The sequence below is a fragment of the Triticum urartu genome, chromosome 3 (assembly GCF_003073215.2).
Source record: "Triticum urartu cultivar G1812 chromosome 3, Tu2.1, whole genome shotgun sequence".
Lineage (NCBI taxonomy): Eukaryota > Viridiplantae > Streptophyta > Magnoliopsida > Poales > Poaceae > Triticum > Triticum urartu.
Window position 1 is genome coordinate 557,068,037 of NC_053024.1, and position 27,185 is coordinate 557,095,221.

At 44.9% G+C, this 27,185-nt stretch overlaps 1 protein-coding gene across 2 annotated transcripts; it reads right to left on the reverse strand.

Moving 5' to 3' along the window:
• Nucleotides 1–904: 904 nt before the first annotated feature.
• LOC125544979 (carbon catabolite repressor protein 4 homolog 6-like) lies at nucleotides 905–9,842 on the reverse strand. Of its 2 annotated transcripts, XM_048708795.1 has the most exons (15): nucleotides 9,623–9,841; nucleotides 9,036–9,543; nucleotides 8,208–8,371; nucleotides 7,718–7,783; nucleotides 7,478–7,530; nucleotides 7,244–7,325; nucleotides 7,072–7,121; nucleotides 6,793–6,883; nucleotides 6,287–6,379; nucleotides 6,140–6,172; nucleotides 5,967–6,052; nucleotides 4,627–5,857; nucleotides 4,290–4,375; nucleotides 4,108–4,192; nucleotides 905–1,492 (listed from the first exon to the last, which is right to left on the reverse strand). In XM_048708795.1, exons 1-15 carry the CDS (start codon nucleotides 9,680–9,682, stop codon nucleotides 1,439–1,441), a joined length of 2,742 nt encoding a protein of 913 aa, XP_048564752.1. In that variant the 5' UTR covers nucleotides 9,683–9,841; the 3' UTR covers nucleotides 905–1,438. The 2 variants fall into 2 exon arrangements, with proteins under 2 accessions (XP_048564752.1, XP_048564753.1); XM_048708796.1 differs by lacking the exon at nucleotides 6,140–6,172 and having other exon boundaries at nucleotides 9,623–9,842.
• Between the last annotated feature and the right edge of the window lie 17,343 nt (nucleotides 9,843–27,185).

Below are 27,185 nucleotides of genomic sequence, written 5' to 3' on the forward strand. Positions count from 1 at the left end.
GGTGTGCCGAGAAAATAACACTCCCGTCTCAATTCCCAATTCCTTAGTATCATGCCTGACCCTGCTGACCCGTGCCTGACCCTGCTGACCCGTCTTCGGCTAAAAAGAAGCCATCCACTGATAAAGCTACCTTGCCCGGCATCGGCGGCGGCCACGGTTTGTACCACGCTTGGGGTTTTTTAGTTGGTACCGTCAACCACTCCTCCTTCCCCATTTTTTCTTTCACAGTCTCTTCTGTACTATACTTATTTGCCTGCTGAATTGATTTGAAATAACTGTCCAAAAACTCTACTAAGACCTCCACCGGAGCAGCTTCTTTACCATGTGTTACATCTGTACGAACTTGCCGCACTCGCCAGACCAACATAATTATCATATCCTGCACTTTGTCCGAACAATTTGCAAGTACGTTCAGAAGCCACTAGCCACTCTTTTCCATTGTCCAGCAAGTACTCGTTCCCGGCAAAGGCCACCTAGAACACATGTCATTCCACAACGCCATTGCCTCTGTACACGCAACTAGTGCATGGAAAGAGCTGTCCTATTCTAATCCACAAAGTAGCACTAGTACGTAAGTGCCTATACTGCATGCACTTGGGTAGCCAGTGCCCCAATGACCGCCTTCCCTGCAAGAATTTTCACTTTTTTGCGGCACTCCAGCCCGCCAAATCAGGTTCCATATAGGCCTATTTCTAATGTAGGACGTTCTGACAGTACATTAGTGAATAGAGGGTGTATGTAGCATCAGTCAGGAGACTGATATTAAATACACCTGCTTATTTCAAAGAATTCAACGCCCCCATATGACAAGATTACGGCTGCAAGCATAGTAGAACTATAATTCATAATGCAGTGTCGGTCAGGAGTCTTAGTATGCACCAAACCTGCTTCTTATGTCGAAGAATTCAAAGCTACCAACTGTTCCAGATTTTCATAGCATGGTTTCTTTTTAGTCCAATCACATTGTAACTTACTCCCTCCATAACATAATATAAGACGTTTTTTGACACCATGATAGTGTCAAAAACTTCTTATATTATGTTACAGAGAGAGTATCATCTTAAGCTAAGCCATGGTGCCTGCAGTTTGTCCATCCAAGCCAACAGCAGTTGTCCATTGCTGGGCTCACACTGAGAAACTTGACCTATGTCTCATGTACAATTACGAAGCATGCCGTAAAAAACAAAATGCTAGCGAGCTCTTACATTGACCTAAGAAAGCAGGAATTTGGTTTCCATGTGTGTGTGTGTGTGTGTGTGTGTGTCTATATATATATATACACACACACACACACACACTAAATGTGATTGATGGAGAAATGTTCAGCGATTGTTCTGGGTATGATTATTTCGCCTGAGGCTTGTGCTAGGCAGCCGTTGTCTTGTCATGTGTGTGCCTTCAATGGCACTGAAATCCCTCTCTTACAGTCTCATGAACATCATTCCTTAAACGCCAGTTCGCAGACCAAGGCGATATGATCACTTCCCCATTTCTGTCAACCAACAGAAATAGACACAATTAGTAAGATGTCATGAGGATACAGCAGTTAACCAGTAAAGAAGCCATGAACTGAAGAGACAAACATGCTGCTTCTGTCTCTAAACATTTTAGAAACTTCATTTTAAAATTAACACTTTTATCTTTGTCCAGGGGAAGGAGAGGCAAAGATAAGGATACCCGGTGGTGGAATGATGATGTCCAGAAGGCGATTAAAGAGAAGAAAGATTGTTTCAGACGCCTATACCTGGATAGGAGTGCAGACAACATAGAGAAGTACAAGATGGCGAAGAAGGCCGCAAAGCGAGCTGTCAGTGAAGCAAGGGGTCGGGCGTATGAGGACCTCTACCAACGGTTAGGCACGAAGGAAGGTGGAAGGGACATCTATAAGATGGCCAAGATCCGAGAGAGGAAGACGACGGATATTGGCCAAGTCAAATGCATGGACGGAGCAGACCAACTCCTAGTGAAGGACGAGGGGATTAAGCATAGATGGCGGGAGTACTTCGACAAGCTGTTCAATGGGGAGAATGTGAGTTCTACCAATGAACTGGACGACTCCTTTGATGAGACTACCATGCGTTTCGTGCGGCGAATCCAGGAGTCTGAGGTCAAGGAGGCTTTAAGAAGGATGAAAGGAGGCAAGGCGATGGGCCCTGACTGTATCCCCATTGAGGTGTGGAAAGGCCTCGGGGACATAGCGGTAGTATGGCTAACCAAGCTTTTCAACCTCATTTTTCGGGCAAACAAGATGCCAGAAGAATGGAGACGGAGTATATTAGTACCAATCTTCAAGAACAAAGGGGATGTTCAGAGTTGTACTAATTACCATGGAATTAAGCTGATGAGCCATGCAATGAAGCTATGGGAAAGAGTCGTTAGCGCTTAAGAAGAATGACAAGCGTGACCAAAAATCAGTTTGGTTTCATGCCTGGGAGATCGACCATAGAAGCCAGTTTCTTGGTATGACAACTTATGGAAAGATACAGGGAGCAAAAGGACTTGCATATGGTGTTCATTGACTTGGAGAAGGCCTATGATAAGATACCACGAAATGTCATGTGGTGGGCCTTGGAGAAACACAAAGTCCCAGTAAAGGACATTACCCTCATCAAGGACATGTACGATAATGTTGTGACAAGTGTTCGAACAAGTGATGTCGACACTGATGACTTCCCGATTAAGATAGGACTGCATCACAGGTCAGCTTTGAGCCCTTATCTTTTTGCCTTGGTGATGGATGAGGTCACAAGGGATATACAAGGAGATATCCCATGGTGTATGCTCTTTGCGGGTGATGTGGTGCTAGTTGACGATAGTCGGACGGGGGTAAATAGGAAGTTAGGGTTATGGAGACAAACCTTGGAGTCGAAAGGGTTTAGGCTTAGTAGAACTAAAACCGAGTACATGATGTGCGGTTTCAATACTACTACTCCCTCCTTCCATCTATATAGGACCTAATGTGTTTTTCAAGACCGCCTTTGACTATTGATAAGATTAATAATACATGAGATATATAATGTGAAAATTATATCATTGGAAGCTCATTTCACGTACGAATTTGACGGTATGCTTTGTGTAACTTGCATGTCATATATAATTGCTCTAATACTTGGTCAAAGTTAGCCTCGAAAAACGCATTAGGCCCTATATATATGGAAGGAGGGAGTAGGTGTGAGGAGGAGGAGGTTAGCCTTGATGGGCAGGTGGTACCTCAGAAGGACACCTTTCGATATTTGGGGTCAATGCTGCAGGAGGATGGGGGTATTGATGAAGATGTGAACCATCGATTCAAAGCCGGATGGATGAAGTGGCGCCAAGCTTCTGGCATTCTCTGTGACAAGACAGTGCCACAAAAATAACAAGGCAAGTTCTACAGGACGGCGGTTCGACCCGCAATGTTGTATGGCGCTGAGTGTTGGCCGACTAAAAGGTGAAAAGGTGACATGTTCAACGGTTAGGTGTGGCGGAGATGCGTATGTTGAGATGGATGTGTGGCCACACGAGGAAGGATCGAGTCTGGAATGATGATATAGGAGATAGAGTTGGGATAGCACCAATTGAAGAGAAGTTTGTCCAACATCGTCTGAGATGGTTTGGGCATATTCGGCGCAGGCCTCCAGAAGCTCCAGTGCATAGCGGACGGCTAAAGCGTGCAGAGAATGTCAAGAGAGGTCGGGGTAGACCAAATTTGACGTGGGAGGAGCCCGTTAAGAGAGACCTGAAGGATTGGAGTACCACCAAAGAACTAGCTATGGACAGGGTTGCGTGGAAGCTTGCTATCCAGGTGCGAGAGCCATGAGTTGGTCGCGAGATCTTATGGGTTTCACCTCTAGCCTACCCCAACTTGTTTGGGACTAAAGGCTTTGTTGTTGTTGTTGTTGTTGTTGTTGTTGGTATAGTGTATGCCTGTATGGTAAGAACACTAGCTCTATGAAAACAATGGCACTTGATTTTTATTACGAAATATTTTCATAGTAAGTCATCTTTTTGCTACTAGCATATTAGGATAAGAAACCATAGTCAGTCACACATTGGATATTGTGGAAAGTTTAAACAACGCATATTGCAGACGTATGGAATATAAGAAAAATATTCATAAGGTAGTACCTTTGTGGGGAATCCATTAGCTTCCTTCAAAATCACTTCCGGAAATGTATCTAGCACGCTAACAGTCTGAAGATCTTCAGAAGCCCTTCATTGTATATTACAAGGTTGTCAATGGCAGCAAATTAAATTGTCAAATACTGGTGCACTTGAATAGCTTAAGAGTTTCAATAAAGCTTGCTTACCATATGTAGTCCACTGTCCCCATAAATTTTCTGTTGTAACTGGTTACCAAGGGCTCCTTATTGGCATCTTTTGTCCCGTTAAAATCCTGATTGATGAAGTTATCAGTAAGCACCAACTATGTTCTCACAAAAGCCTGAAATATACTAGTACTTGTACAACATTATTCACTAAAACAAAACTGTACATTGCTTTCTGCTTTTAGAGTTAAAGAACTGTAAGCACAACTTGCCCAAATGTTCGATAACTCAGAAACAGATAATAGTGAATGTCCTGGTGTTTTCAGTTACAGATGAATGGTGAAAATGCAGCCAAGTAAATTAAGAAGGCATCAGTTACCTCCACATCTGTGTAGACACTCCTTACTTTCAAATTATGTTCCACATAAGTACATTCTTCCTTCCCAGTAGCAGCCTTTATTTCATCTACTGTCCACCTGTATGGATCATTATAGTACCCTCCATAAGGAACCACCTTGTGAGCATGTTGTGAACCATTTGAAATTTTTGGCAGCTGATCATTATCCACATGTAAGCATTCATTATCACCAGAGAACTCTTTGAAGGAGGTAGGGTCAGATATCACGTTGGAGCACAAATTTTCATTAGCTGCGACATCATCCTCAACAGAACAAGCATGATTTCCAAACTCTTCTGGACAGGAATACAAGTCTAAATGGTTGTTGATTACTTCAGGAGTACACTCATTGCCACAGGAATCTGAAGTAGTACTATTTATTTGATGTGTTAATTTTACTGGAGATCCTGTATTAATTTCTTCTTCTACTCTCATATTACCCATTTTACCCCGTGCATCAGCAGACTTTAGAGAATCACTGAAATGGGATGATTCTGACCCGGGAGTTGTACAATTGTTATGGCCAGACATAGATTCATTGCACTTTTCCTTTTCACCAGGGTTTTCTTTTGATATATTCAAAGACATATCTGATTGAACACTATTTCCTTCAAAACCACCTGTGACATCTTCACAAATCACACTCCCAGACAAGTCTCCCTGGGAATTTGAATCCTTACTGCTAACACCTCTTAATTCTCGGACAGAATCTATACGCCCAGATAATTCAGATGAAAGTAGGTGTCTGCTATCAATTGCTTCACTTGAATCTGACTGGAAGGCCTCATCACATACATCAGTTTGTGAACATTGGACACCACCAACGTCAGGTTCTTTTGATTCAGCTTTGATTCCTCCAGAACATTCTTCAGAGGAGCTGTCAACAGCCGCACCTTCTTCACGTTCAGTTGCCTTTGCATGGGCTTCACCATCAGAATTACAGGCATCCTTTGCAAGTCCTGCGAAACAGCTTGATAATCCTTGCTCGTCAAGATTACTAGGGCCAGAAGAAGATATATTGTTGCCAAAATATTTACTCGATTCAGAGTTAAAGCAAGATGTTGAAGCAGTAGCGGTCAAAACAGGTTCTCTTCCAGCAAGGCAAGAATCTCTGACCAAACTTTTTGCTTCACTTTGATGCTTATGGACATTTCGAGTAATTATTCTTCCCTCTCTACCATTGGTCGTGTATAAAGGTGGACGGAATGTATAACTGATACAAAGCAACCATTGAAGTGAAGATAGGTTAGGATTTTGCAGATACATTGTGGCGTCCAACATAAGTACTCAATAAGTGCACTTCCATCAAGTAGAAGATTTACCGAGATGTGTTAGAACCAGTATAAAGCCCATGTGAACTAGTTTGCTGCCCTGATATAGCATTTCTTGCAAGCCCAAACAAATTTAACTGCATGATTGTGAAGCTTCATAAGTTTCAGCTCCATGATATAACATTAATGCTTAGTTAACTGCAGAAAATGACAATTTGTTCTACCTTTTGCTCTAATATAAAATTGTACAGCGGGCTCTGGGCAACATACAGACCTTATTAGTATTAAAAATGAGTATAACAGCATAAGAAATAGCGAAGTAGAATGGACTCTTGAATGCAAATATACATAGTTAAGTACTAGAATATTACCTTCGGTGTAGCGTTGAAGTCCCCACAGAGTATTACTGGAGCATCATTCCACCTCTTAGATGTAGCATAAGCTTGGTCAAGCAGTGTCCTTATCTGTAGGAAATAAAGTCAGCATGAAATTAAGTGCATAAGGATGCTAGTGGTAGATAGTCAAGAGCAAAAGAAACACTAGATGATGCTTCATACAGCAAACCAGCAGAGAGAAGGGAAAGGCACAATGGACAAATCTTTAAAAGATGCCAAGAAAGTATCACATGATCAAATATCATAGCAGAACTCAACAAAGTTACATCGATGTTTTTTACTAAATAATGTCTAACACAATGTAATGTTCTTACCATGTTAAACATATGCTAAACTAAAGTTAGACAAATATGCAAACAAAACCTTGATTCAATTACAAAACAGAAATGCATGTGTCAAGCAGCCAAGTCAGGAGCAAACGAGCATTGTATCAGCAAATACATGAAATTAAGACACAAGTATCAGAGGAAAAAACAATATACCTGGCCAACTTTTATGTCCCCTCTCTTCGGATTATAAAGAACATGAATGTTACATATAACAACTTGTTTGGCTTGTTGCGGATGGATAGGGCTTTGAGACAAAAAGAACAAGCATAAGCATGGGTAAGTCATACAAATATGTGCTTCATTTCTTCTGTCTTAAACAATATATAAATATGATACAGTAACTAACCACAAATCTCAAACACAAACACCTGAGAAACAGAAGATAGCACAATAGCAATTATAAGTATGCTGGGTATTGCAAATCACAATTACCTAGTAGATAAGTGAGTAGACCCAGTTTGCACATTTCTTCGAAACACCGACTGTACATTACAGCAAAAAATGGTTAGCAGATTTGGATGGCATGCAAGACTGTAAGCATAGCAGTAGCACCCAAAAGAAAAGGCTCAAGTGTTCATCTAATTGCCCATAATCCCAAACTCACTTCTAAAACACAAAGCTGTGCAACATTATCCCGAAGCCCAAGCTTATTGAACTCAATGTCTTCTTTATAACACAACCGGAACCTGGGAGTGGTAAAAGTCTTAGATAACCATAAGAATGTCCCTATGAAATGAATTGAAGAAAATTTAATATGGTCACCCCGAATTTTGGATAACAACCGTAGATCAAATTTTCCACCACACAAAGACAAACAAGAAAAACTTGAATTGATTACCTTGCTGTCCTCCAAAATATGGCACATCCATCAACAGCATTTCCGGTCCGCATCTGTGTCACCATTCAGCAAATGTGTAAATCACAGTCATGAACTCAAAAAAAGTTTGTTCCTATTCCCTCAATGACAAAAAAAAAGATTCAATTCCGCAAATGCTACACATATTTCAGTCACTTCCGTGAACACTGTAAATGAAAATGCCTACAATATAGCAGAGTGTAAATGAACTTAGAACATTACCTTCCATATGCCGCTATATCCTCGGGCTGACATTTCTTGCTCAAGGTCTGTAAATTTGTCTACCTCCTACAAGTACAAAGAAGATGGTTACAAAAAGAAACAAAAGTTCAAGCAAGGAATGAAATGCTGACATTGAATGAATAGAGACCCCCCATCAGATCATATATTGTACTCCCTCCATTCACAAATAAGATGTTTTGGATATTTCAATATGGACTACATACGGACTGAAATAAGTGAACAAACACACTAAAACGTGTCCATATACGTCTGATTCTGAAAAAAGTTAGAACATCTTACATTTGTGAACGGAGGGCGTACTTACTTAAGACTGACTTCCATGGACAAGAAAGAAAAGTGCTCATAACATATATTCATCAATTGGAGTTAGGAAATTGGCATATTTTTATCCTTGCCATGACTTGAGTTTGCCAACATCAGCACAACCTGCTGAGATTGGTGCAGTACAACAGCTTTTCTTAAGAATTACCTGAAAACATATAATATCTGGACGCCACCAGCTGATCTCTAAACCTATCCTATTCTTACGCCAGTTCCAGTCCATGATGAATGATGGTATGTCTCTATAAAGATCTTGGTGCTCCTGGGCCAGATAGTCCGCCAGTATATTGTATGACAGAACCTTAAACCTCTCTGCAGAATCAAAAGTCCATACTCAAAATACAAGAGCAAGAACTGTATTCTTTTACAAGAATAATGAGGATCTCGCACACATACTAAGTTTGGAAAATAACACAAGCAAAACTCTCCGCAAGCATATCACAGATATACCGACACATTTAATGTCCCTTAGCACATCAATTAGAACTGTCGCTTCACAGTTCACGACTCCAAAGGAAATAATGCTAAATGTACGGAGTTTTTCTACAGGGTTGTACGGGCTGGGGATCGTGCGCTCTTCTAATCCCCCCCCCCCTGATTTTCACCAGTGGGCCCGCGCCCCTTAATCAATCCCCCGCCAATCATTGCTAAGCAGCCTGTAAATCCCCCGAAAAAACCTGTACATCTAGCATTACTGCTCCAAAGGCATCTATCTAGATTTGGAAATCAAATTCTCCAAAGGCATCTATCTAGATTTGGAAATCAAATTCCAAGTTCTTCATCATGAGAATAATACTAGCTATAAATGACACGGTTGCAATCATTATTAAGAAAGCTTTCAGTTATGAGATAGAGCTAGGAATAATTACTATAATAAGTAAAACGAGTATAATGCTTGGACTTGAGAGTAATGCTCCTATGATGGTTTTGCAACACATTGCTGCAAACAAATAAATGTTAAGCATTGAGATGCTACCAGCATGGCGAGGTGGCAGCTTCTGCACAGATCGCCACTCTCGTTTGTACTGTGCCAGACTTGGATGCAGCTGCGGCGCCGCAGGTCGGAACCCAGCATTCTGTGGCAGGAACCCTCCATTCGGTGGCACAACTCTGTATGGCTGTGGATGCCAGTGACCGTACTGATTCGGAGTCCCATAGCCGTACTGAGAGCCTGGGAACGGCGTCTGCGGCGGATGGTTGTAGTTGTACGGCACAAACCCGTAAGGCTGAACCTGCAGCTGCGGCTGCGGCTGCGGTTGAGGTTGGCCGTAGCCATATACGTACGGCGGCGGCGGCTGGAACTGCGGCCCGTGCCTGTACTGCGGTGGAGGCGCGCGAGGACCCCCGCCGCGGCGGACGGAATCGTTGGCAGCGGGCTCAGTACTGAGGTAAGAATCGCCGCTGACGAGCTCGGCGTCGGCGTAGGCGGAAGGCGGCGGGGGGCGGGAGGAGTATCCGCGGTGAGGTCGCGAGGATCCTTGGCGCTGCAAAAGGGCAGAAGGGTAAAGGGGGGTTTAGATGTCAGGGATTGATAGGGAGGAGGAAGCCCAAAGGGGCACGTACGTTGTAGTGAGAGGACATCGAGGCGGCGCGACGGAGAAAAGCTGAGGGGACGACGCGCATCCCTTTTGGTCACGGCGGTGGCGGCAACGGCGGGCGGCGACCTGGGAACGGCCGCATTCGACGAGTCACCGGGGGCGGCGGTGTTGACTGCTGGCGCGGCGACGAAGGGAACGGAGGCGGTGTCGCTGCGGACGCAACGCCGAGGCGAGCGCCTTGAGAAGGGCGTAGGCGTACTAGGCTTTCCCGTCTTCCTTACACTACCTTCATATCAGGCCCTTGATTTTCGATCGGATGGTTCGCAGGAAAATGCCTTGCATCTGCAGCAGTATTGTTCGGATAAGCTTCCATGAAAGAACATATATTGCCGATTGCCCCCAATCTGTACCTACCTAAGTATAAAGTCATTAATCCTCTTCACGTAATAAAAAAAATAAAGTCATCGGTGTTTTTGCCAGTCCATCGCTAATTTTCGGTCGCGCTCCCCTAGCCCCGCCACCCTAGCCCTCGCCCGCGGCCGCTCCGGCCTCGGCGCCCATCGCTTCCGTGTCGATGGCCACTCTGGCCCCGTCGCCCACCCCCCTAGCCCAGGCATGAACTGCTCCCCCTACCCGATGGCTGCCCTCGCGAGCTCCGGTGGCTCGTCTTCATCCCCTCCTCGGTCGGGTCCATCGAGGCCACGTCGTCCTACCACAAGGCGCTGGTTGCGCGCGACGCTCACGCTTTCCTCGCCGCCGTTGCCGAACCGCCCCTCGCCGCCACCTCCCGCGCACTGCGTGCGCTCTGAGATCCATCTACTCGAGTCGCGTCCTGAGGCCGCCTTGGAGTTGGCCAAGGAGCACCGTCGCAAGCGTCCCCGACGGCAGTCGGGCCGCTCCCGCGGTCTTCCTCCCCACCCGTCCATGGAGAATGCCCCCGGCGCCTTGGCTTTGGTCACCCACGGGTTGAATGCCAGCGTGACATCTGTTGCCGCCGTTGCCGCTTCTTCGGCCATAAGGCCCTGGACTGCACGGCGCCTCGCTCCTCCTCTCCTTCGAGTCAGGGCACGGCCAAGTGCTACTTGTGAGCTGTGTTGGTATTTTCTTGAAGAGGATAGATGATGCAGTACAGTAGAGACAAGTATTTCTCTTAGTTAAAAACTAAGGTTATCAATCCAGTGGGAGAACCACGCGAAACCTCGTGAACAACGCCCATACACAAAAGGACAAATACTTGTATCCAACGCGATCAAGAGGGTTTGTCAATCCTCTTGACGGTTAATTGCAAGGATCAAATCTGATAATGATAGATAGATAAACAAAAACACACACAAAAAGAATGGTAAATAAATTGCAGCAAGGTATTTTTGGATTTTAATATATGATAAAGGTAGACCCGGGAGGCATAATTTTCACTAGAGACTTCTTTCTCAAATAAAAAACATACGGTGGGTAAACAAATTATTGTTGGGCAATTGATAGAAAATCGCATAGTTATGACGATATCCAAGGCAATGATCATGTATGTAGGCATCATGTCTAAGACAAATAGACTGACTCCTGCCTGCATCTACTACTATTAGTCCACCCATCGACCGATATCCAACGTGCATCTAGAGTATTAAGTAACGCCTTCAGCAAGATGACATGATGTAGACGGAGTAAACTCAACCAATGTGAATAAATCCCCGTCGTTTTCTCCTTAATGAAAACAATACAAATACGTGTCTTGTCCCTTTCTGTCATTGGGATATAGGGCACCACAAGATTGAACTCATTACAAAGCACCTCTTCCATTGTAAGATAAATCGATCTAGCTGGTCAAACCAAATAGATAGATCGGATAGATATACAAAGCTATAAGAATCATGCATATAAGAATTTAAAAAGACTCAAATATTTCTCATGAATAATCTGATCATAAACCTAAAATTCATCGGATCCTAACGATTGAATGAAATATGCCCTAGAGGCAATAATGAAGTTGTTATTTTATATTTCCTTATTCATGATAATGGTTTATTATTCATGCTAGAATTGTATTGATCGGAAACTTAAATACATGTGTGAATACATAAACAAATACCGTGTCCCTAGTAAGCCTCTACTAGACTAGCTCGTTGATCAAAGATGGTTAAGGTTTCCTAACCATAGACATGTGTTGTCATTTGATAATGGGATCACATCATTAGGAGAATTATGTGATGGACAAGACCCATCCGTTAGCTTAGCATAATGATAGTTCGGTTTTATTGCTATTGCTTTCTTAATGTCAAATACATATTCCTTCGACTATGAGATTATGCAACTCCCGGATACTGGAGGAGTACCTTATGTGCTATCAAACGTCACAACGTACTGGGTGATTATAAATATGCTCTACAGGTATCTCCAAAGGTGTTTGTTGAGTTGGCATACATTGAGATTAGGATTTGTCACTCTGAGTATCGAAGAGATATCTCTGGGCCCTCTAGGTAATACACATCATAAGCTTGCAAGCAAATGACTAAAGGAGTTAGTCATAAGGTGGTGTATTACGGAACGAGTAAAGAGACATGACGATAACGAGATTGAACTAGGTATAAAGATACCGACGATCGAATCTCGGGCAAGTAACATACCGATGGACAAAGGGAAGTACGTATGTTCACTGGTGCGCGTCAGTGCTAAACAAACGGTTTTTAACCCATTTCTGCGACGACATTTGGAACCGTCGCCAAGTGAGTGTGGGCGATAGGGGGGTCCTTCCCACACGACCCAAAAACCGTCGGGGATATGCCCCCTGGCACACACGCTCGGCAAAATGAGGTCGTGTGCGACCGGCGAGCGCTCAAATACGGAAATACGTACAATAGAGAAATACAATTATACAGGCGAAATTGTTTCCGGTCGCAAGTACATCCCACACAGTCAGTCCCCGTTAAACGTTTCCATTTGTATGTACATCCCACATAATCGCTCTAAGGAAAACGTTTCCGTTCACAGGTATATCACACACAATTTTTCCCGTTAAATCGTTTATGATAGCGTTGCAATTGCACACGATATTAATAATTTTATCGTTTGCGTTATTGAATGCATCACACACGGTGCGTAGAAGAAACTGTGTGGCAAAGGTTATCCATCACACACACTTTTATGTGGTAAACGTTTGCGCAAGGTGGCCTAACGCAAACAGTTTTCAACAAAAAGTCGTGTGTGCACTGGAGATTGACCGCACACGTAGTGAATCCTAAAAACGTTTCTGATCTCCACGTACATCGCAGACGTTTCGCTTTCGCAAACCGTGTGCAGTGTAATCCTTAATTAGTTCATAATTAATCCCTAATTTAAAAATCACATGTTTTGAATTTGAAAGTGGGCAATCACTTATTTCATATCCAACCATGTTTATTACAAATATATGTTCAACCACGAATCCATAATTCGGTGCACAGGTACATATACTGAAGAACTACAGAAGCACCAAGTAAAGAATGATGAACCACAGTTGTACTAAAGACTGTAAAGAGAGAGGCGAAAGACATTCTGGTTGCTGGAGAAGGTGAAGCGGAATGCCCATATTGTGCCCTCCTCCATGCGTAATGTGCGCATGACTCTAGGACAGCCCCGTGTGATGGCTGCCCGTCCATCCTTCACTGTCTTCATTAGGACTTCTCGATGCTCATTGTAGTCTGGATGAAATACTTTAACCTTCATTGCGTGTCCACCAATCATGTACTTTACGAGGTAATCTTGAGTGAACTGCTTCGGTAACCACTAGGAACGAAAAAGATTCAGACATTGTTGTCTAACAACTCATTATGGGCAGTAAAAAGAGAAGGCTGCAGAGTTTGTAGCTACCATCCTACAGCTCACTATTGTGTTGGATAGAGCATAAATAAATAATTTGCTTGCCACCATTCGTATATTTTTGCTAATAATCCTTATCAGATTCCTCACTTGATGCTTGTTCATCAATATCTCATTGCCCCATACGCAAAAAATGGTCGATGTGTGGATCCTTGCCAAAGGCATATGTACCTAGAAGCAACAAGTCAATATTAGAAGTTAACTAGTGTCCAGGCCTGGATCTATATGCACTACATTATGGAATGACGGGGGGAGTACAAGCCAAGGGATGGAGCTAACCTCGACGGAAAATGGTGGCCACTCCCATTGTTGTCCTGCATAAGTAGTGGAAAGGCATGATAAGTACAACAATCTTAACATCAAACAAATATAGCAAAGGTAAACAACATCATCTCCAAATGATAGCTTGATTGTGTTGGTTTCAGCATGTTGTTAAAGCAGATATAAAATGGAAGGCGATGTTACCGACAGTAGGCTTCACAGCCATCAAATATTGCAATTCAAACTGGTATTGTTGAAAATGAATAGAACGTAGGTAATGCTTAAACATCACACTAGATAAATGTGTAAAACTAAAATAAAGGGCATGTGTTAACTACACCAGGAATAACTGGAACCAAATATAGCCGTTCAAACTGGTATTGATGTAATCGAGCGGCACAGTTCCGACTTGCACATATTGAACAACACATTGTGAATGACTGAAATAAACAAGGCATAAATGACCAGTATAACAACCAAAATAGCCATTGAAAACCGGACAGAGTCTCACTGCAACCAACCTAACAAGCAAATATAGAAAACCGGACAGAGTCTCACTGCAACCAACCTAACAAGCAAATATAGATAAACATGGCATATGCTTGAAAACTAGACAAATGCTCACTTCAACCAACCTAACAAGCAGATAAAGATAACACAAGGCATCTGCTTGATAAATGGACAAATGCTAAAAAAAAGCAACCTAACAACCAAATACAGATAAACAAGACATCTGCTTGATAACTGGACAAATACTAAAAAAAGCAACCTAACAACCAAATACAAATAAACAAGGCATCTGCTTGATAACTAGACAAATGATCACTGCAACCAAACTAAGAACCAAATACAGGTAAACAAGGCATCTGCTTGATAACTGGAAAAATGCTCACTCCAACCAACCTAACAACCAAATACAGATTAACAATGCATCTACTCACTATAAACAACCAAATATAGCCATTCATGAATCTGAAATGGATAATTCATACTTAAACATCACATAGACTGTGACGCCCCAAGACCCAGAGCTTCAGATGCCTTCCAGGGTTTCCGGGTTTCGTCGTGTGATTTGTTTGGTTCATTGCATTCATCATTGCATCATGTGCATTGCATCTTGTCATCATGCCATCATGTCATTAATCTTTGCAACTCATATTAATAAACCATATGGATCTTCGGTCCATTTAAATCGAGGGAATTCACATGGTGTTTCTCTTTATAACATATCCTCCCAATATTTAGGGAGCTATATAAAAACCATTCCATTAATTTGGAATCACCATAACACACTTACAGCTAAGTTCCATGCATTTTTCCTTCTCAACTCTTGGTCTCTATCTTTGCCATATATCCTTTCTTTTTCCGAAGCTCCACCAAAAATCCGAGCATTTTTGGACCTTCCTAACCCTCACTTCCTATTCAAACCATTTGATTTTAAATCAAATGAGTTTGAATTTAAAACTTTCAAAAATGCCCACTCCATTTTTCTTGGAACATGCGCATTTTTGCGAGTCCGTGTAAATTATCCCCATGCCCAGATTCCACCCCTAACTTCTCTTTCTTTTCTTTCTCTTTTTTCTGTTTTGTTTTTAAATGGAAAAGGAGAATTTAGAGAAAGAGAGAGAGGGAGAGAAAACCTGCAGCCCAGTCGGCCTCAGAGCCCAGCCAGGTAGGCCCATCTGCGCCTAGGCGCCTCCCTCTCCACTGGGCCTCCCAAGGCCTCCCGCAGGCCCAGTCAAACCTACCCTCCTAACCTAGCCGCTCGCACGGGCGCTCGCCCGATCCACCCCCATCGCCTCTCGTTCCCATCCGCCGCCACCCACACCCGCTTGCATCGAGCCAGGGGAAGCCCTGCTCGATCCCCTCCTTCCTCGACGCACCATCAGAGAGGGAGAGCAGCGCCGCTCTTCCCCGATCCTCGTCTCTCCCTCATCTCCCTCGAAACCCTCCCATGGCGCTGCACCATTTGCCTCGAGCTCGCGACTTCTCCGCTCCTCCTTCCATGCCCCAGCACTGCGCCACTGCATCCTTGCTGCGCGTCGTGCCCGAGGCCCCGCGAGCCTCCCCGCTCGTCCGCCGTGCCTCCTCCCCTCTGCCTCGTCTCCCATCCATGGCGCCCCTTCTCTCTCCTCCGCCTGGTGCATGCGAAGCCGCGCGCCCCTCGTCTCTCCATCGACATGGCCTGGCGCCCGCGCTTCTGCTGCTTCGTCACCGCCCCACGCTCAAGCTCCTCCGCTGCGACCCTCGTCGCCCCTGTGTCGCGCGAGTCGCCGAGCCCCTGCCTCCCCTACGACCCAGTCGGGCCGCCGCTGCATCCTCTGCAGCGATCGCTCGCCTCCTCTGCACCCTCTGCGCCGCGTGGTAGGACGCCTCGTTCCAGGGTAGCCGTCGCCATGCCAAGTCCTCCGGGCCCCTGTGCCCAACGCCACTCGGTTGTTGCTGCTGCTAGATCATGTCCACCCTCGACCCCTGGTTCGGTCAAGCCTTGTACAGGAAAGAAGAAGATGGAAGACCACTGTGGACGTGTGCCTAGAGCCACTCGGATTCGTCAAGATCGTCAAGACCTCCTCCTGTACACAAGTACCACACCGGCAAGATCGACTACATGGACGCCAAGTACCCTGGACCTCCAAATTCGTCTACCGCCATCAAGTGAACAAATACCGTCGCCGAAGACCCAGGTTGCAAAAACGCCAAGTTCCTCTCCGCCGTGAACCACTACTTCCACAACGCGTCCTGAACGACTACCGACGCCTTGGGTTTCATCAAGTTCCCCTACGACCCGTGTACGACTGCAGGAATACCACCAAGTACCCTTTCGGATCACCAACCGCTTTCGGAACGTGTATCACTACGCCCGGAGACCACGGATCTGTGAAGTTCTGCTACCATCGTCGTGGACCCGACAAGTACGCGAGTACAACTACTTCCTCTATGACCCGTGAGAACCGCTACTTTCACTATCGTCGCGAGAACGTCTACTTCCTTCGACGAACTTGATCCGTTCCAAAACGCACGCTTCGAAGGTATAACCGTCGGAACGCGCCCGTGGACCGCATGCCTGTGATGTGTTGTATGAGTTGCACCCTATGTTTGCACCGTGTTCGAGTTGTCACTTGCTCGGTCCTCCTCATTTGCCGCTAACCCATGGAAACCCGGGTACCGGGATCACCCCACCATCTTGCATGACACGCTCACATCACATTTCCTTTTGCACCGGTATCTCCATGAGTTACCGGAACCGATATGTTGTCGTAGCATCATTTTCGGATTCGTTGCCGTGGCACCCCTTCTGTTTCCGCCACGGTGACAAATGCTTCATAATATGCTTGGCAACATTTTCTTTAAAACTTGCATAAAACTTGCACATGTCATTCGCATCATGATAATAACATTTAAATGTTTAAAATTGTTGTTGCACCAAATTGATAATTGCATATGGGGATTTACCGGATTTGTTGTTTGTTATATCCGGCCCCATTTAAATTGTTTAGATAGTATAGTTTTATTATGCTTCACCCTCTTGCCAATGTTAATCAACATTTAATCTTGTTGGGTACATAAATGATAGAGAACTAAATAAGTCATGTGGTGTTTTTTTCAATATGCAACTCCGTTGCATATTGAGCTCCACTTAACTTGTAGTGTTGTTTTGTGCACTTTGCCATGCCATGCCCATTAAACCGGACATGCATCATACTTGTTGTGCATCATGCCATGTATGTATGGTTGTTTACTATGTTGTGCTTCTTTCCGGTGTTGCTTCTTCGGGTTGGTTCCGATAACGTCGCGTTTGTGAGGACCGTTCGACTACGTCCGTTTGTCTTCTTCATGGACTCGTTCTTCTTCCTTGCGGGATTTCAGGCAAGATGACCATACCCTCGAAATCACTTCTATCTTTGCTTGCTAGTTGCTCGCTCTTTTGCTATGCCTATGCTGCGATACCTACCACTTGCTTATCATGCCTCCCATATTGTTAAACCAAGCCTCTAACCCACCTTGTCCTAGCAAACCGTTGTTTGGCTATGTTACCGCTTTGCTCAGCCCCTTTTATAGCGTTGTTAGTTGCAGGTGAAGATGAAGTGTTCCTTGTTGGAACATGGATATTTTTGGGATATCACAATATCTCTTATTTAATTAATGCATCTATATACTTGGTAAAGGGTGGAAGGCTCGGCCTTATGCCTGGTGTTTTGTTCCACTCTTGCCGCCCTAGTTTCCGTCATACTCGGTGTTATGTTCCTTGATTTTGCGTTCCTTACGCGGTTGGGTTATAATGGGAACCCCTTGACAGTTCGCCTTGAATAAAACTCCTCCAGCAATGCCCAACCTTGGTTTTACCATTCGCCACCTAGCCTTTTTTCCCTTGGGTACCGCAAGGGTCATCTTTATTTTAAACCCCCCGGGCCAGTGCTCCTCTGAGTGTTGGTCCGAACTGGGCAGCCTGCGGGGCCACCTCGGGGCAACTTGAGGGTTGGTTTTACTCGTCTTGACCTATCTGAGTGTGCCCTGAGAACGAGATATGTGCAGCTCCTATCGGGATTTGTCGGCACATTCGGCGGGGTTGCTGGACTTGTTTTACCATTGTCGAGGATGTCTTGTAACCGGGATTCCGAGTCTGATCGGGTCTTCCCGCTAGAAGGAATATCCTTCGTTGACCGTGAGAGCTTATGATGGGCTAAGTTGGGACACCCCTGCAGGGATTTGAACTTTCGAAAGCCGTGCCCGCGGTTATGGGCAGATGGGAATTTGTTAATGTCCGGTTGTAGAAAACCTGAAGTTGACTTAATTAAAATGCATCAACCGCGTGTGTAACCGTGATGGTCTCTTCTCGGCGGAGTCCGGGAAGTGAACACGGTGTTGGAGTTATGCTTGACGTAGGTTGTTCTAGGATCACTTCTTGATCATAGTTCGTCGACCGTGCTTTTGCCTTCTCTTCTCGCTCTCATTTGCATATGTTAGCCACCATATATGCTAGTCGCTTGCTGCAGCTCCACCTCATACCTTTTACCCTTCCTATAAGCTTAAATAGTCTTGATCGCGAGGGTGTGAGATTGCTGAGTCCCCGTGACTCACAGATACTTCCAAAACCTTTTTGCAGGTGCCGATGAACTATGCAGGTGATGCAACCAAGCTCAAGGAGGAGGTCGATGAAGATCTTGTCCTTTGTGTTATTTCGTTCTAGTTGATCAGTAGTGGAGCCCAGTCGGGACGATCGGGGATCTGTGTAGCTTTTGGGGTAGTCTTCTTTTAGTTTGGTTCCGTAGTCGGACCTTGTTTGTACCTGGATGATGTAATGCTTTATTCTTGTAATTGTGTGAAGTGGCGATTGTAAGCCAACTATGTATCTCTTTCCCTTTATGTATTACATGGGTTGTTTGCGAAGATTACCTCACTTGCGACATTGCTTTCAATGCGGTTATGCCTCTAAGTCGTGCTTCGACACGTAGGAGATATAGCCGCATCGAGGGCGTTACAAGTTGGTATCAGAGCCTTCCCCGACTTAGGAGTCCCCTGCTTTATCGAATCGTTGGCGTTGTTGAGTCTAGAAAAATGTTTTTGAGTCATTTAGGATTATATATATCGGAGAGTTAGGAATTCTTTTTACTCCTCAGTCCCTTCGTCGCTCTGGTGAGACATCCCGACGTAGAGTTTTGACTCTTCTCTTCTAAAAATTTCACTAATTTTTTTTTAGGATCACGCGGGTATCTTGGAATCGTTCCGATGGTTTTGTGACGAGAACATTGTTCTTGGTGCCTCCTGTCATTTAGGGGTTGTGGCGGTGTCCCGGGGAGTTGAGCTCCGAGGTGTTGTCGTCACAATTTTATCGTTGCAGTTTTGGAATACCTGAGTTTAGTTTCGCCGACATCGAAAATCTCTTTTATGCAGTTGTTGGTGAGATAACCTCGACGCCACCCAGTACTGGGGCGGGAGTTCGGGAGTATTGCCATAACTCGTATAACGGATGCTTTTCAAAGGTTGAGGTAGATGATTTCCGAAGGTTTCTTGGTTATGTGTTGAAGGATGGATACAGCTGGATGTAGGATTTGTTAGTTTGGGTGAGATATTATGCTTCCCCTGTATCCCCAACACCTGATTGCATAACTGGGAAAATTTCGGGAGTTTATAAGTGGGAATTCAAGTAGCTCTTAGGATATCTTTCCGACGGATGTATGATATGAAATTGGGGTTCGACGTCTAGTGGTCTGCCTATCTGCGGTTGGTTTTACAGTGGTCTTGTTGTGTCTTAAAGAGTCCTTGGCTATGCCGACTCGGGGACGCTTCGTATGTCATGTGCACTGCCTTGTACATGATGGTGCTGTACGATCGAGCCCGTGTAGGCCCCACCACGAAAACTTTGGAGGAAATCTCTATCATATGTTTGTTCCGGCTTATTTTGCAAGCTAGTCTTTGTTTTGTTTTGAGTTGTGGTATTAGAGTTGTTTCAAAGTCAAATGTTGATTCCATACCTTCCCCAAATGGTGTTCTCATACTCCGATGTGAATACCAATCCTTCTTGATCATCAAGTTTGTTTTATCAATCCTTTTTAACCGGCGTGCCTCTCTTCAAGTGGATCCGATCATTTCAACATCTGCAAGACCAAGTATCAGTTCTTCTCAACGGTGTTTGTTTCATCCGTCTCCAAGTTGCTTTTGTTTTTCCCGCCCTCCCTCCCTTCTTTCCTTCAAGGACTCAGAATTCTTAATCACTTATCATGTTATTGATGTGAAGCCTCTCCATTTTTTCCGTCAATGCTCTTATCCGGTGATTCTCAGAAAGATTCTAACGGAGCTTCAAGTTCATCGTTCTTCGTTCTTTTCTTCTCCGGTGGATTCAAGTCAAGTTTTGTTGATCATACCTTTTTCCTCGTTTCAATGCTTTATCATGCTGGTGCACCTCATTATCATTCAACTTCTCGCTATTTATTATTCCGGAGTGCTGAAGATATCTCAAAGATTCGTGTTTCCACTCTACATTCATTCAAGCTCTTTCGAGGATGTTCCCTCATTCAGGTCATTTAATTCAACCGGTGCTTTCTCTCTTTTGAATCGTTCAACTGTCTATCTTTTGAGTGGGCCCTAACCCACAGGTCTTTTCCCAGAATCTTACCTGACTCTTCTTATTTTACCGGAGCTATTCTCAAATCTTTCAAAGTTTGACGTAAGAATGAATTATCATCAGTCAAATGCCTTTATCTAAGATCTTTCAAATTCTTTTCATCGTTGGCTCTACCTCTTCGCTTTTGATTCTTCCGGAGTGTCTAAACGATTCATGGTGGTGTTTCTCGTCGTCTTTCTAGATTTTGAAGACCGAAGAAGAGTTTTTCCTGCATATCTTATCCGTTCTCTCAAAGATTCGTGGTTCTAGCTTGATTGCCATCCTCTTACAATTGTTTTCGATTGTGAGAATTCTTTTCACCCTTCTGGAGTAATTCAGGAGTCTTTTCAGTTTGATTCTCCGAAGCCCAGCATTTCAGAAGACTTATTCATTCTCAGCTTTCAGCTATCATTCTCCAAATCTTACCGGTGCTTCATTCAAGTGATCTCTAATCAGTTCATGATCCCTTCGTTCTCATGTATCTAGATTGTCTCAAGTATCATCATTTGTTCTCTAATTCTTACCGGTGATTCATCCCTTTTCTTCGTTCATTTTCAATTCTTACGGTGGTTCTTCAAAGATTTCTTTTCCTTCATTATCATATCAATTTATTCGTTGTTTCAATCCTTCCGGTGGTTCATGGAAGACTTTCTCAAGTTTGCGCTATATCTCTTCTAATCCTTTCTACAAGGATAAATAGTATGCCAAATCCTTTGTTGGTCATCAATTTAATTGGTGAAGGATACGCATAACGTAATCCTTATTCTTGTTCATCTAAGTGATAAATTCCTTCCTTCGGAGTTTGTTCACGATGAATAAACTTGATTTTCTTTTTTTCATCTTTTCTCTTCCCGGAGTTTCAAGATCTCTCATTTATCTCGTCGCAAAGCTCCATTTTATCATTTCAAGGCTTCACATTATATTCTCAACTTCTCTTTCTTTTGCCATCCTTTTGATTACCGGAGTTCTTCATGGAGGCTCTACATGATGTTTCATAAAGGATTTAATTCCATCTCAAAGTTTTCATCTAGATTCTTTTCTAAGGAGCTCAAGCATTCTTCATCTTGCAATCCGGAGTGCAATTGTTCCCCCTTATCTTTTGAGATGGTGTTATGTCTTTCTTGACAATGTCCCTTCATGTTTCATGATTCGCAAGTTGTCAAGTATGAGATAGTTTAAACCCATCAATTTCTTCGAGCATGAGCTCTTCTCAATCCATAAACCTCTTCATTGAAGTTATCTTGGATTATATTTCACCTAAAGCTTTCCCTAAGGACTGTTGCTAATTATGGTGCTTATAAATGACCCAAGTTCTTCTTTTATCCTCCCGGTGAAATAGCTTCTCGTATTCTTGTTGATATCAATCCAATCCATTGTTTCCGTTAGTGGCAGAATTTCACCTCATAATTTTGAGATGTCTTCTATAAGTCCATATCAAGCTTATTCTTTTCGTTGTTGGTTTTTCCAACAACTCCATTCTAGTATTTGTTGTAAGTGTGCTCTCTCAAGATCATGTTCCCCTTCGTTCATTCCATTCCATTCTTACTTTTGTTCCAGAGGCATTGTGATGTTGCTCTCTTCAACCCATCTTCTTGTTTTGTCAGGATCGTGTTCTTTTCTTGGTTTATCCATTTAACCGGAGTGTTGTGCCTTTTTGCTCAAGTTCTTTTCGCCTTATCAAGCTTTGCATCTCTTTTCAACCGGAGTGCTGCCTGAATTTGTTCTTCCTTGTTCCTCTTTTTCTAACGGAGTGTTTTCAAGTTCGTTCACCTCCGTTGTATTCTTTTCTCGAAATGGCTTAACCTTTTCAAGGGTCTTTGGTTTCACTCGTTTGTCAAAGAAGCAACTTAGTTTTACCTCTTCTCTTTCTCTTCCGTTGTCCCTCCGGTGCCATTCTATCTCGGGACGAGATCCTCTCATAGTGGTGGAGTGTTGTGACGCCCCAAGACCCGGAGCTTCAGATGCCTTCCAGGGTTTCCGGGTTTCGTCGTGTGATTTGTTTGGTTCATTGCATTCATCATTGCATCATGTGCATTGCATCTTGTCATCATGCCATCATGTCATTAATCTTTGCAACTCATATTAATAAACCATATGGATCTTCGGTCCATTTAAATTGAGGGAATTCACATGGTGTTTCTCTTTATAACATATCCTCCCAATATTTAGGGAGCTATATAAAAACCATTCCATTAATTTGGAATTACCATAACACACTTACAACTAAGTTCCATGCCTTTTTCCTTCTCAACTCTTGGTCTCTATCTTTGCCATATATCCTTTCTTTTTCTGGAGCTCCACCAAAAATCCGAACATTTTTGGACCTTCCTAACCCTCACTTCCAAAATGCCCACTCCATTTTTCTTGGAACATGCGCATTTTTGCGAGTCCGTGTAAATTATCCCCATGCCCAGATTCCATCCCTAACTTCTCTTTCTTTTCTTTCTCTTTTTTCTGTTTTGTTTTTAAATGGAAAAGGAGAATTTAGAGAAAGAGAGAGAGGGAGAGAAAACCTGCAGCCCAGTCGGCCTCAGAGCCCAGCCAGGTAGGCCCATCTGCGCCTAGGCGCCTCCCTCTCCACTGGGCCTCCCAAGGCCTCCCGCAGGCCCAGTCAAACCTACCCTCCTAACCTAGCCGCTCGCACGGGCGCTCGCCCGATCCACCCCCATCGCCTCTCGTTCCCATCCGCCGCCACCCACACCCGCTTGCATCGAGCCAGGGGAAGCCCTGCTCGATCCCCTCCTTCCTCGACGCACCATCAGAGAGGGAGAGCAGCGCCGCTCTTCCCCGATCCTCGTCTCTCCCTCATCTCCCTCGAAACCCTCCCATGGCGCTGCACCATTACCCCGAGCTCGCGACTTCTCCGCTCCTCTTTCCATGCCCCAGCGCTGCGCCACTGCATCCTTGCTGCGCGTCGTGCCCGAGGCCCCGCGAGCCTCCCCGCTCGTCCGCCGTGCCTCCTCCCCTCTGCCTCGTCTCCCCATCCATGGCGCCCCTTCTCTTCCTCCGCCTGGTGCATGCGAAGCCGCACGCCCCTCGTCTCTCCGTCGCCATGGCCTGGCGCCCGTGCTTCTGCTGATTCGTTGCCGCCCCACGCTCAAGCTCCTCCGCTGCGAGCCTCGTCGCCCCTGCGTCGCGGGAGTCACCGAGCCCCTGCCTCCCCTATGACCCAGTCGGGCCGCCGCTGCATCCTCTGAAGCGACCGCTCGCCTCCTCTGCATCCTCTGCGTCGCGTGGTAGGACGCCTCGTTCCAGGGTAGTCGTCGCCATGCCAAGTCCTCCCGGCCCCTGTGCCCGACGCCACTCGGTTGTTGTTGCTGCTAGATCATGGCCACCCTCGACCCCTGGTTCGGTCAAGCCTTGTACAGGAAAGAAGAAGATGGAAGACCACTGTGGACGTGTGCCTAGAGCCACTCGGATTCGTCAAGATCGTCAAGACCTCCTCCTGTGCACAAGTACCACACCGGCAAGATCGACTACATGGACGCCAAGTACCCTGGACCGCCAAATTCGTCTACCGCCATCAAGTGAACAAATACTGTCGCCGAAGACCCGGGTTGCAAAAACGCCAAGTTCCTCTCCGCCGTGAACCACTACTACCACAACGCGTCCTGAACGACTACCGACGCCTTGGGTTTCATCAAGTTCCCCTACGACCCGTGTACGACTGCAGGAATACCACCAAGTACCCTTTCGGATCACCAAGTTCGCTACCATCGTCGTGAACCGCTTTCGGAACGTGTATCACTACGCCCGGAGACCACCGATCTGTGAAGTTCTGCTACCGTCGTCGTGGACCCGACAAGTTCGCGAGTACAACTACTTCCTCTACGACCCGCGAGAACCGCTACTTTCACTATCGTCGCGAGAACGTCTACTTCCTTCGACGAACTTGATCCGTTCCAAAATGCACGCTTCGAAGGTATAACCGCCGGAACGCGCCCGTGGACCGCATGCCTGTGATGTGTTGTATGAGTTGCACCCTATGTTTGCACCGTGTCCGAGTTCTCACTTGCTCGGTCCTCCTCGTTTGCCGCTAACCCGTGGAAACCCGGGTACCGGGATCACCCCACCATCTCGCATGACACGCTCACATCACATTTCCTTTTGCACCAGTATCTCCATGAGTTACCGGAATCGATATGTTGTCGTGGCATCATTTTCGGATTCGTTGCCGTGGCACCCCTTCCGTTTCCGCCACGGTGACAAATGCTTCATAATATGCTTGGCAACATTTTCTTTAAAACTTGCATAAAACTTGCACATGTCATTCGCATCATGATAATAACATTTAAATGTTTAAAATTGTTGTTGCACCAAATTGATAATTGCATATGGAGATTTATCGGATTTGTTGTTTGTTATATCCGGCCCCATTTAAATTGTTTAGATAGTATAGTTTTATTATGCTTCACCCTCTTGCCATGTTAATCAACATTTAATCTTGTTGGGTACATAAATGATAGAGAACTAAATAAGTCATGTGGTGTTTTTTTCAATATGCAACTCCGTTGCATATTGAGCTCCACTTAACTTGTAGTGTTGTTTGTTGCACTTTAGCATGCCATGCTTCATTAAACCGGACATGCATCATACTTGCTTGTGCATCATGCCATGAGTATGTGATGGTTATTTACTATGTTGTGTGCTTCTTTCCGGTGTTGCTTCTTCGGGTTGGTTCCGACAATGTCGCGTTTGTGAGGAACCGTTCGACTACGTCCGTTTGTCTTCTTCATGGACTCGTTCTTCTTCCTTGCGGGATCTCAGGCAAGATGACCATACCCTCGAAATCACTTCTATCTTTGCTTGCTAGTTGCTCGCTCTTTTGCTATGCCTATGCTGCGATACCTACCACTTGCTTATCATGCCTCCCATATTGTTAAACCAAGCCTCTAACCCACCTTGTCCTAGCAAACCATCGTTTGGCTATGTTACCGCTTTGCTCAGCCCCTTTTATAGCGTTGTTAGTTGCAGGTGAAGATTGGAGCTTGTTCCTTGTTGGAACATGGATATTTTATTGGGATATCACAATATCTCTTATTTAATTAATGCATCTATATACTTGGTAAATGGTGGAAGGCTCGGCCTTATGCCTGGTGTTTTGTTCCACTCTTGCCGCCCTAGTTTCCGTCATATCGGTGTTATGATTTTGCGTTCCTTACGCGGTTGGGTTATAATGGGAACCCCTTGACAGTTCGCCTTGAATAAAACTCCTCCAGCAATGCACAACGTTGGTTTTACCATTCGCCACCTAGCCTTTTCTTTCCCTTGGGTAGGCCTGCCCAAGGGTCATATTTATTTTAACCGCCCCCGGGCCAGTGCTCCTCTGAGTGTTGGTCCGAACTGGGCAGCCTGCGGGGCCACCTCGGGGCAACTTGAGGGTTGGTTTTACTCGTAGCTTGACCTATCTGAGTGTGCCCTGAGAACGAGATATGTGCAGCTCCTATCGGGATTTGTCGGCACATTCGAGCGGTGTTGCTGGACTTGTTTCACCATTGTCGAGGATGTCTTGTAACCGGGATTCCGAGTCTGACCGGGTCTTCCCGCTAGAAGGAATATCCTTCGTTGACCGTGAGAGCTTATGATGGGCTAAGTTGGGACACCCCTGCAGGGATTTGAACTTTCGAAAGCCGTGCCCGCGGTTATGGGCAGATGGGAATTTGTTAATGTCCGGTTGTAGAAAACCTGAAGTTGACCTTAATTAAAATGCACCAACCGCGTGTGTAACCGTGATGGTCTCTTCTCGGCGGAGTCCGGGAAGTGAACACGGTGTTGGAGTTATGCTTGACGTAGGTTGTTCTAGGATCACTTCTTGATCATAGTTCGTCGACCGTGCTTTTGCCTTCTCTTCTCGCTCTCATTTGCATATGTTAGCCACCATATATGCTAGTCGCTTGCTGCAGCTCCACCTCATACCTTTTACCCTTCCTATAAGCTTAAATAGTCTTGATCGCGAGGGTGTGAGATTGCTGAGTCCCCGTGACTCACAGATACTTCCAAAACCTTTTTGCAGGTGCCGATGAACTATGCAGGTGATGCAACCAAGCTCAAGGAGGAGGTCGATGAAGATCTTGTCCTTTGTGTTATTTCGTTCTAGTTGATCAGTAGTGGAGCCCAGTCGGGACGATCGGGGATCTGTGTAGCTTTTGGGGTAGTCTTCTTTTAGTTTGGTTCCGTAGTCGGACCTTGTTTGTACCTGGATGATGTAATGCTTTATTCTTGTAATTGTGTGAAGTGGCGATTGTAAGCCAACTATGTATCTCTTTCCCTTTATGTATTACATGGGTTGTTTGCGAAGATTACCTCACTTGCGACATTGCTTTCAATGCGGTTATGCCTCTAAGTCGTGCTTCGACACGTAGGAGATATAGCC